Source organism: Pundamilia nyererei, unplaced genomic scaffold, assembly GCF_000239375.1.
Source record: "Pundamilia nyererei isolate P.nyererei 1_Seehausen unplaced genomic scaffold, PunNye1.0 scaffold00089, whole genome shotgun sequence".
Taxonomy (NCBI): domain Eukaryota; kingdom Metazoa; phylum Chordata; class Actinopteri; order Cichliformes; family Cichlidae; genus Pundamilia; species Pundamilia nyererei.
Window position 1 is genome coordinate 1,562,217 of NW_005187490.1, and position 11,190 is coordinate 1,573,406.

General features: G+C 37.7%; 1 protein-coding gene across 9 annotated transcripts in view; it reads right to left on the reverse strand.

The window, feature by feature from the left end:
* Positions 1–3,863: 3,863 nt before the first annotated feature.
* The window catches only part of camk2b2 (calcium/calmodulin-dependent protein kinase (CaM kinase) II beta 2), a 62,424-nt gene continuing 55,097 nt past the window's right edge, over positions 3,864–11,190 (reverse strand). For all 9 annotated transcript variants that reach the window (XM_013912426.1, XM_005739106.1, XM_013912425.1 and 6 more), the window contains 4 exons: positions 10,821–10,896; positions 6,464–6,558; positions 6,125–6,361; positions 3,864–5,961 (listed from right to left, as the gene is read on the reverse strand). In XM_013912426.1, the coding sequence (XP_013767880.1) occupies positions 6,126–6,361; positions 6,464–6,558; positions 10,821–10,896 (407 nt within the window). In that variant the 3' untranslated portion in view covers positions 3,864–5,961; position 6,125. The remainder of the gene's footprint in view (positions 5,962–6,124; positions 6,362–6,463; positions 6,559–10,820; positions 10,897–11,190) is intronic.

An 11,190-nucleotide genomic window follows, 5' to 3' on the forward strand; every position in this document is an offset into this window, starting at 1 on the left:
CAGAGACATAAGCCATAATACAGAACTCAAAGAAACCAAAAGCTAGAAAGTATAAATAATATAATAAACTCAAAACCCCTGGGTCAACGACCCAGGCATCCTAACATGAATAACAATACAAGGGCAGATCCTGAGCTGAAATTGAGCAATGCTAGAAGAGCATTGAGGAAAACAGGCATCACACATTATCAATGCTGGTGTACCTAAGAGCAGAGAACAGCAGCCTCCAAGATCAATCTCTCAGAACCAGCATTGCAACATTGCAAATACTACTACTACTACTACTACTACTAATAATAATAATAATAATCATAATAATCATAATGATGCTGGTGCAAGAGTACTAGAAAGAGAGATTATATTAGCTCTTTTTCATTCTTGAATTTAAAATCCTTCTAAAACTCTGGTTTTCTTCCACAGTGTGTCTTTTATCGTGTCATCCTCCCCTCACCCCTAACCAGTTATATATTGAAAAACTTTCCTTGATGTCTGCCACTGCGATGGTTACTGTATCCTGTACAATGAGGTCGCTATTGTCTCCTCTTAGATTCGTACCCACCCTCTCTCCCTTTTTCAAATAATTCACTTCTTATGGGGATCTGCCTGACCCAGGAACTGGCACCAGTCCCCTCTGAGGCCGTCCCCAAACCACAGCCTCAATTTATGCTCAAGCCATCTGCCATTAACTACAAAAATGTTAGGTTTGCTAACATTTTTGTAGGTTTTCACAAGCATGTGATCCCAGCTAGTGAATTACGACTTTTTTTTACTGCAATTTTAAATATGTTTCTACTGTATTTCACTATAATCCGTGACATTAAGGTATTTGCAAAAGGTGAGTTTTATCTCCCTAAATTTAATATATTTCAATTTGATTTATTTATTTAGCTCCAATTTACAAAAGCAACCAAATTAGGGAACTGAACTCTGTAAGCTGAAAAACCTTACATTAATATACACTCATATGAATTCCATGGCATGTTGAAACAGTAGCTAGCACTGCCGCCTCACAGCAAGGTCTTCGATTAGAATCCACTGTCGGGCCGTGGGTTTGCATAGGTTCTCTCTGGGTTCTCTGGCTGTCTTCAATAGTCCAACCACATGCTTTTAGTGAGGTTAGGTTAATTTCCAAATTGCCCATAGTTGTGAATTGTTGTCTGTCTCTCTGTGTTGGCCCTGTGTCAGACTAGGGGTGTACCTAGCCTCTTGCCCTATGGCAACTGTGATAGGTTTCGCCCCACTGTGACCCTAAATTGGATAAGTGGAAGAGAATGGGTAGAGTAAGAATTCCAGCAAAATAAAATGATGTTTAATGTTTAACAACAGATTACATTTTCTATCCTTGTCTGCAAAATTAATAAATTTATAAATATATAATATATAAGTGAGACATTTACCCTGAAATGCAACAAAAGAGAAGTAACTTTACACCTTTAAAACATTCATGAGTAAATCTACTTTTCGAACTTTCCTTTAATCACTGTGGTGGTTGAGATGTTTTTACTGACCCTTCAAACTTTGCCTTCTAAAAATACTTGCTGGAATATTCTAACATTCTGTTTAGAGGAAATACTGACATTTATTCATGTAACATTTTAAAGCACTAAAAACACAAGGAAAACTGAAACAACACGGGGTTCTTTCTAATGTTGTGAGTTGAGATAAAACGGAATAGTAGAGTGGACAATTTTATTAGTTTACACACTGATTACATCTGATCACACTTTAATATTGATCATCATCATATAATAAATACAAAAAGTACATGATAAAAGCTTTGTTTCACATACAGTCATCACCATCATCATCATTCATATCATACTTGCTCACATGAACACAGAAGAAGAAATGATAAGGATCTATCAATACATTTAAAAATTTCTTTATAGCTGAAGCCTAAGATTAACACCCAGGCCCAAACCTAGCTATTAAGTAAGAAGGTACAGCTTTCAAAGAGGGACACTAATTCTAAGTAACCAATCCAATTAAAGTACTGATAGCATTGACATTTGGTTTGACCAGGAAGGGAAATTCATGGCTTTATCCTAAAGCCATAGCTCTGGAGTTTCACTGATACTAATGGTTTAAAAAACAAAAAAACAAAAACAACCTGAAAACTGTCTGATGATGCATAATTCCCCATTTCATTTTATAATGTAAATAATTAGTAATTAATAAAAGACTGTTTTGAATGACTGTTAATAATGTGTTGAACTCACTCAAAAGGTTCTGACCTTTTGATACAAGACACTACTCGTGCAAAATGTGAAACACTAAATCGCAGCCTTGGCTTGGCAAGCTCACCATGCGTCTCTCCAAATTTAGGTGCTTAATGTGTTTTTGTTTTTAAATCTTCTTCTAACTTTTATGATTCAATGCAACAAGTATTTGAAAGCAATATTTCTTTATTTTACATCATGAATAGCATGGATGGTGAGAAGCATTACATTGTGAATTGCTGGTATGCCCATACATTTACCCTTGTAGATGGTGTATTTTACAACACCACTTAGTACCTAAGGTTTGGTTTCTTAGTGTTGTGAGAAGCACAAAGTTATCTTTCTAATACATTTTTCTTTAGTTTACTTTATAAAATCATATATGTATATTTTAATATTTCATGATAATTGGTTTCCTTTCTCCATTAGGTGACAAGCTGGAACCAGCAAATTTTTATAGTTTTCTTTGAAAACCACTTCCATGATTTGATCTTTCCAGTCATCGTCCTGCGATGATTCAACCAGTCGTTTAAGCTTTACTGTGTATGTGATATTTGAAGGATCAAACTAGGAATGTTCTATACTATTTGTTGAGTGAGCTAAAGTAATTTGACAATATTGTGAATATGTCCTAAAATAGACCAGCTCAATGCTTTATCTGAAAGTCTGTATAAGCCTGTTTTAAATCTTCAGCATTTTTCTTCTCACATTCAATAATCATGTATGTACTTTAATCCTGTAGTCAGTCTAAATGTCAAGCTTCAAGAAGTTGATGCCCCCTCAAGGACAGAAAGTTAGATCGTTAAGGGAAAATACAGCAAACAACACTAGATATTTGTTGTATTTTCCCAGATATTTCTGGGAGATATTGTAAAAATAAAGGATTTGATATTCTACCTAATATTTTGGTTTTACTCACAAACATTGAGGGGTGGCTGTTGCTCAGGAAGTAGACCAGGTCATCTACTAATGAGAAGGTCCATGCCAAAGTATCCTCAAGCAGGTATCCTAAGCTGCCCTCCAATGCGTTCATTGGAGTATAAATGTTCAATAAAAAGGCACTTTGGCATCAAAAAAAGTCCTTGGGTAAATGAGGCAAGCTGTGTAAAGCGCTTTGAGTGCTTAAGTAGTGCAAAAAAAAACACTATTTCCAAACCAGTCCATTTCAAATTTCATTCCTGCCTGTGTGTTGAATCAATGACCTGGAAAAACTGTGTAAATTTTTGTGATTTAGACATTACACACAAATATTTGTAAATATATATAAAAGAAACTCTGCTTAGTGCTTGAAATAGAAGTAATAATGTATGTGTGTGCGCAAGACACCGTTGTCTTTTACAAATATGTCAAGTGACTTTTCCATATTTCCACATGTTAAAACCTTCTTGTTTTAGGTCAGCCACAGCTCTACAAGAGTAAGGACAAAGTGAAAATTAGGGCTTTATGGAAAAGGAGGACCTTTTTATGAATTCTGAAATACAGTAAGTCGTTCCTGTTCATGTCTCCAGACTAGAGAAAAACTAAAGTTTATACATAAAAAATGAGAGAGTGACTCTATGTTCTTATTCCAAAACATACAAATGCAACTCTGGAAGATTTATTATATAATTTTCAATTTCACTTTTACTCTCTTTTAGTCTTTTTTTTTTTTAAATATCTGTCACTTTATGTGTTAAATGTTCTTTTGTTTTCATCAATAGCTGTCTGTGTATCCTGCTCCAATCTGCTTGGCAGGCAGCTGTTTAAGGCTCCATAACTTTAGTGGTTTACACATTTGCCTCCCAAGTGAAAGGTCCCACACACGATGTGTAAGGAGCAGCAGAAAATTCTTTTTCAGCTTTCCTTTTTCTCTTAAATAGCTTTCAGCTAAGTCACAAATTACGACACAAGAGCATAATGTTACCATATTTAAATGCTAATCATGCGGAAGGACAAGTAAATATTAGCTTTGTTGGGTTGTATCTGTACACTTTTGTGAAAATGTGACAAAATGCAATCCTTTAAGAATTCCCCTGTACCTTGATACAATCCTCCTATACTCACTGACTAACCTAATAATCAAAGAAATGCATTTTATAAGATGAGAAAGGTTTTAGAGATACATGTTTTTTGTACAGGGACAGAAAAATGTTAAAACAGACTGCTACTTTTATAGCACTTTTCTATTCTATTTCAGCACTTTCTTACCACAACTCTCATTCATATACACATCCATGTCTTTTTCTATGCCTAAACACATTTAACCAAAAATTCAGATGGATGCATTTTAAGATTTAGTATCTTGCCACGTGGAAGTAGAGGAGCCAGACATTGAACTGGATGAGGTTGTGTTCTAATAGGTTGTCTATTAACCTTCCGGTTAGTAGATGACCTGCACTAATTCCTGAGCCACAGCCACCCAAAGCAAAAACTGACAATTAAAATATGGTTTTAAATGACCACATAATTAAAACAAACTTTGATTTCACTTTGGGAACTTTGACCTTGGCTTTCTTTTAAATCCAAAGTTTAATTTAATTATTGCAATCAAAAGTAATAACCACACACCCTTGTGTTGAGTTTAAGTTGTCACCTTTTACATTAGTCAGGTTCCAATAAGTTAAATCAAAAATGATCATTTAAGGTTTTGGTTGTTGCCTTTGAAACAGTAAAGAACCTGGGCCCAAATATTACTGAGGAAGGGCATATTCTGTCATGGTCACCAGAATCCTCATATACTACACTGTCATGTCAACAAAAACAGTTTATGCACTTAGAAATCCAGAAAGTAGAGGCCGCAGATTATAGCTCACCAGCAGTGCAAAAAAACAAATAAAACAAACAAACAAAAAAAAACCCAACAGAAAATGCACGACAACACCCCATTTACCAAATGCATTAATGTGGAATATCATGCAATTAAATACCATCAACAGCGTAACTGTAGTTAAGTCACCACGATAAAACTGGAAATTTACATAAACATTGGGATATTTCAACATTTCAACCATAGTTTCAGTAGTTAACTTGCAATGTTCAGTACATAAATATCAGTTAAGAACAACAGTAACATCTTAGCATGCTGCATGGTTTTCACTGTCTCACAGAGTTGTTGGGGGTCGTGAGGGATGAGGAATGGGGTGGTGGGGAGTTAAACACCCAATAAATAAATTAAATAAATTAATTAATTAATTGTGTTGTGATGTGCTGTTGCACAACACAATGAAATTCATAATAAAATACACCCACCAGACTCTTTGTGTGAGACACGTGATACTGATTGTTCATTTCACACAGGCAGCCTTAGTCGTGCAGAACAGCCACTGCTAATGACAACACAGGAAGGAATCATGCATTGTCATAAAAAAGAAGAAAGGATAAAAAGGGATAATAAATAGACTGTACAGTTGAAAGAACACAGAGACAGACGGTGGCCATAATTATACTAGAAGTAACAATAGGAAGGAACAATAGCTTTTTTGTTTGCTGTAGGCAGGCCGAAGAGTTACAAGAGTTTAATGTTGTAGCTGATGTGTCCTCTGCTGTCAGAAGATGGGAGCACTGCTATTACTGTCTGCTGTTGTCGAAGTTGTACAGGGAGAGAGAGAAAGAAGTGGGTGTGCAGAGTGCAGGAGCATGACCACAATCCCCAAATCAGATTCCTTCAACCCCACCACACATCCACCTGCACCTCTCTCTCAGTGCTGCTTCTTTCTCTGTGATTATCTGCTCGTTACTTTTCTGCTCTGCCTCCTCAAAATGCCTGGAAAAAAGTATTTACACCCATTCAGATTTTGCATATTTATTTTTTGTGCTGCAGATATACATTTGTTCCCATGAAGCTATATTTAATAACCCCGAATGATTGAGTGAAAACACATTTTTATAAATGTTCATCGTCTGCGTGAATGCTATTGTTGTCCTACCTCACCCCTGCAGCGGGGCAGAAGGAGCTCCTGAGCAGTGGAAGTGGACATTTTGCCACCGGCTGTCCCTGCGGTGCCATACCCTGGTCTCTTCTGATTGGCTTGAGCGAGGACGGCCCTGGCCATCCACGAACTGCGTCAGGCGGATGTAGGCGATGCAGGCAGCATCGTCCCCAATTATATGCACATGGGGGTTAAGGATGGTGGTGTGGATAGGTTTGCTGTTCTTTGAGAGGACTGATGGGAGACAAATAGTCCACTTAGCGATGAATATTAAATATAGACGTATCATATATTTTACATTTTCAAAACATCAGTAGTAGATTGAACTAGTCTTACGATTGTCAAAGTAAAATCTGTGGAAGTCCATTCCCTCCACCAGATTTCCCAGCCCCTCAGGTTCAAATGAGGTCAGACCAGGGTCGCAGATCTTCCTGTTAGTCAAGATATATTTTTACACAAATGACGCACGGAATAATTTAAACAGTTCTGTAACAATATTTTAGCAATGCTATATATCTCATAGTTAAAACATTTAAAAAAAAATTTATAACACTGACAAGGAAACCTAAAATTCTGCCCACGTCTGTTTAAGCAGTTACAGTTACTGTTTCATAGTTCTGACTTAGCATGTCAAAATTCTTGCTTACTAAGTAACAACCATTACAGACCATCTCACAACTGCACCCAGGTTTGTTAATACAGTAGTTTCTTTTCATTTATGCATTTATGATGCACCTTCCAAACTGTAACAATATTAAACAATGTATACACAATTAGTAAAGATATTATAGAGCTTATAATTTTGCTCTATCATGCTCCTCCCTCATGAAATGGCATCAAATGTTAGAGTCACACTTCGAATAACAATAATAATAATAATAATAATAATAATAATAATAATAATAATAATAATAATAATAATAATAAATATAGCGATAAAAACAACAATCATTGTCACAAAATAGTAAATGGAAAACCTTTAACCTCTTAATTTAAACCCTTTCCAGTATTTCTTATCTCATTTCATTTTATCCTACATTATATTTCACTAATAACAATATACATCACTTACAGTTTAATTTCTTGGCACTATCATATGGACGCTGGAGAATCTTTCTTTTTTCACTGCAGCAAGTAAGTTTTTTTTTAATCTTAGTTCCCTTTCCCAATGTGTGTGTGACGCTCAGTTTTGCAGCTGCTCTGTCAGGTGGATTCTGTTCAACTGTGTCTCCTCCTTAGTATATAAAATGGTGTAAAAAAGTGTTTGCCCCTTCCTTATTTCCTATTTTTGTATGTTTGTCACACTTAAATGTTTCAGATCATCAAACTAATTTAATTATTTAGACAAAGATAACACAAGTAACCACGAAATGCAGTTTCTAAATGACGTTGTTTATTATGAAGGCAAAAAAACCCCAAACCTACATGGCCCTGTGTGAAAAAGTGATTTCCCGCTAAACCTAATAACTGGGTGGGCCACCCTCAGCAGCAACAACTGCAATCAAGCATTTGCTATTACTGCCAATGAGTCCTTTACAGCACTGTGGAGCAATTTTGGCCCGCATATCTTGGTGGAATTGTTGTCATTCAGCCACATTGGAGGGTTTTTGAACATGAACCACCTTTTAAAGGTCATTCCACAGCATCTCAATCAGATTCAGGTCAGAACTTTGACTGGGCCACTCCAAAGAGTTCATTTTGTTTTTCCGAAACCATTTAGAGGTGGATTTGCTGGTGCATTTTGGATCATTGTCCTGCTCCAGAACCTAGGTGTGCTTCGGCTCGAGGTCATGAACAGATGAATGGACATTCTGATAAGGATATTTTGGTAGACAGCAGAATTCACAGTTCCATTTACCATAGCAAGTCTTACAGGTCCCGAGGCAGAAAAACAGCCCCAGACATCACACTTTCACCACTATATTTTACTGTTGATATGATGTTCCTATTCTGAAATGCTAGATGTAATAAGACATACACCTTTCAAAAAGTTATACTTTTGTCTTATCAGTCCATGGAGGAATTAACCAAAAGTCTTGGAGATCATCAAGATGTTTTCTGGCATTTCCCTCTTGTCTGTCATTTTATGTGTCAGTCAGTTCTAGCCCTGCCTTGGTACCATTTTGGCTTTTTTTCATCACCTGTTTACAAGCAAATAAAGCTGTGATTCTGAGTTTAGTTCTTCTATAACCTTCTATATGCCAAAATATTGTAGATTCCAAGTAAATCTTTTTCTTAGGATTGTCTATGCAATCCTAAGAAAAAGATTTATTTGTAGACAATATGTTGTGTAAACTGACTGAAATAGAAGGGTGCCAGGGTGCTGGAAAGGAGAATTTGTCCGCCAGTGAACCTCAGATACAGGAGGAACAATGCGGTTTTCGTCCTGGTCGCGGAACATTGGACCAGCTCTTTATACTCTCAAGGATACTTGAGGGTGCATGGGAGTTTGCCCAACCAGTCTACATGTGTTTTGTGGACTTGGAGAAGGCATTCGACTGTGTCGACTGTGTCCCTGAGGCCATGGTTCTCAACTGGAAAAGGGTGGAGTGCCCACTCAGGGTCGGGGATGAGTTCCTGCCCCAAGTGGAGGAGTTCAAGTATCTCGGGGTCTTGTTCACAAGTGATGGGAGAAGGGAGCTGGAGATCGACAGATGGATTGGTACTGCGGCCGCAGTAATGCGGACGCTGCACCGGTCCGTCGTGGTGAAGAGAGAGCTGAGTGTAAAAGCGAAGCTCTCAATTTACCGGTCAATCTACGTCCCTACCCTCACCTATGGCCACGAGATGTGGGTAGTGACCGAAAGAATGAGATTGCGGATACAAGCGGCGGAAATGAGCTTCCTCCGAAGGTTGGCGCCTATCTCCCTTAGAGATAGGGTGAGAAGTTCAGCCATCCAAGAGGGGCTCAGAGTAGAGCCGCTGCTCCTCCACATCAAAAGGAGCCAGCTGAGGTGGTTCGGGCATCTGACAAGGATGCCTCCTGGGCGCCTCCTGGGTGGGATGATCTGATATCCTCGTGTCCGTGTTGTTCTCACATCATCATAATAAATGTTGTTCCAGGTTCAACATTGCAAGTGACCAATCACATTGTTGTGACGTCCCCCTTTTGTGCCTTTGAAAAATACAGCCATAAAAAAATCGACTTCACTTGCGAGAAGAGAAACCACTTCTGTCCGCCGATCCAGGAACTTGAATTCTTTGAATTTCAGGATACTTTTCTTTAATAAACAGTAAGCATTATACATATTGTCCTTACACACACGGTTTCCCGGTTTTTGAAGGCGTTTTTTTTTAGGTCGTGGGTGACGTCAGGAGAAGATGATTGGTCACTTGCAATGTTGAACCTGGAACAACATTATTTATGATGACGAGGGAACAACGCCAACACGAGGATATCAGATCATCCTCCTGGGTGAGGTGTTCCGGACATGTCCCACTGGGAGGAGGCCCCGGGGCACCCCCAGGACACGCTGGAGAGATTATATCTCTCTGCTGGCCTGGGAAAGCCTTGGTGTTCCCCCGGATAAGCTAGAGGAGGTGGCTGGGGAGAGGGAGGTCTGGGCTTCTCTGCTTAGGTTGCTGCCCCAGCGACCCGGCTCCGGATAAAGCAGAAGAAGATGGATGGATGTTGTGTAAATTTAATTTAGTATTTAATTTTTCTCATTGTGTATCATGACTTCAGCTAAATCTTATAACTGTGACTGAGCAAGTCAAATATTTAATCCAGTTAAAATTTAAAATTTTTTAAAAAACAATCTCACTTTCAATTTTGAACTAATTACTAAAGATTGTGAATTTAGTAGTTCATACTCCACAGTTTAGTGGTTTAAACAGTCACCTAACAAGCAAAGGTTTCTTGGTTCAGTCCTGCGGGAGACACAAATCCTTCTAGGGTTGCATCAGGATAGGCAGCTGATGTAAAAAATCTGCCAAAACAAACTTCCTGCTGATGTGACTCCTTGTGAATAAGGGAACAGGCAAAAGTAGCTTATTCTACTAAAGATGGTAAGTTTAACTTAGAGTCTTGTAAAATACAGCATGTTTTGACATCCTAAATTTAACCCAGACTTTTAGTCTCGATTTTTGACTTGCAAATGTATATTTTTGAGGCAGTAGTTCAAATTGCACTTTTGACTTCCCTGTGTTACATAAACTTACCTAAACTGATCATGGTTGTAATTTTTTGAAATTTTATATTACTATCTTTTGAATGTGACTCAGTATGACATACAATTACTATGTCTTTGTAGTTCCACTTCCAATTTAGAATTACAAATCTTACTCAAAGTAACTCAGACTTATTTTTGAGCTCTGTGAGTAACTGTTGTATTGTTTTTGCTTATAATATAATTGCTTTTTTAAACTCATGCATACATTTTAACCCATTTCCACCTTTCTTTGTGGAAATGGGTTTCCATCACTCTAGGTACACTTTAACCACCCCTCCCCACTCTACGTCAGAAGCATTACTCTTAATTATACGGCAGGTAGAGAGGGGAAGAGAGGATAAAACAATGACTACAATTACTCTTTAATCTTTTAATACAACATGTTTTTATGTCAATCAGATTAATGGTTCTCTGTGGTTGATGGAGAGCTTTAATGTCCACTTAAAGAGCTAAAATTGTACTGTTGCAGCAGCTGTTTAAAAAATCTTTTATGGAACCAGAAGGATGTGCATTGGACTTACGCGTAGGCCTCAAAGTCTCCATTGTTGACAGCTTCAATAAGCTGCTCTGTGATCTTTATGATTTCCTGTTTGCGAGCTGCAGAGAAGAAACAAAAAGTGTGAGAAAATCTGATTGTATCCCAAGTGACATTTCGGCTTCACTGTGAAGCTACAGTGTACTAATGTTCCAATGTACGGATGCAAAACTCGGCTCATGACACTGAAAAAGTGAATGCAAATCAGTTCACACTTACCTATGAGCTTGCTATTCATTGTAAATGTTATCAGTCATCGCTTTCTCATCTGAGGTTACAAGTGAAAACTCCTTCATGCTGCTAAACATAAAAACTACTTCACTACTTAGATCCTCCCCTACATATCCCCCATTTTT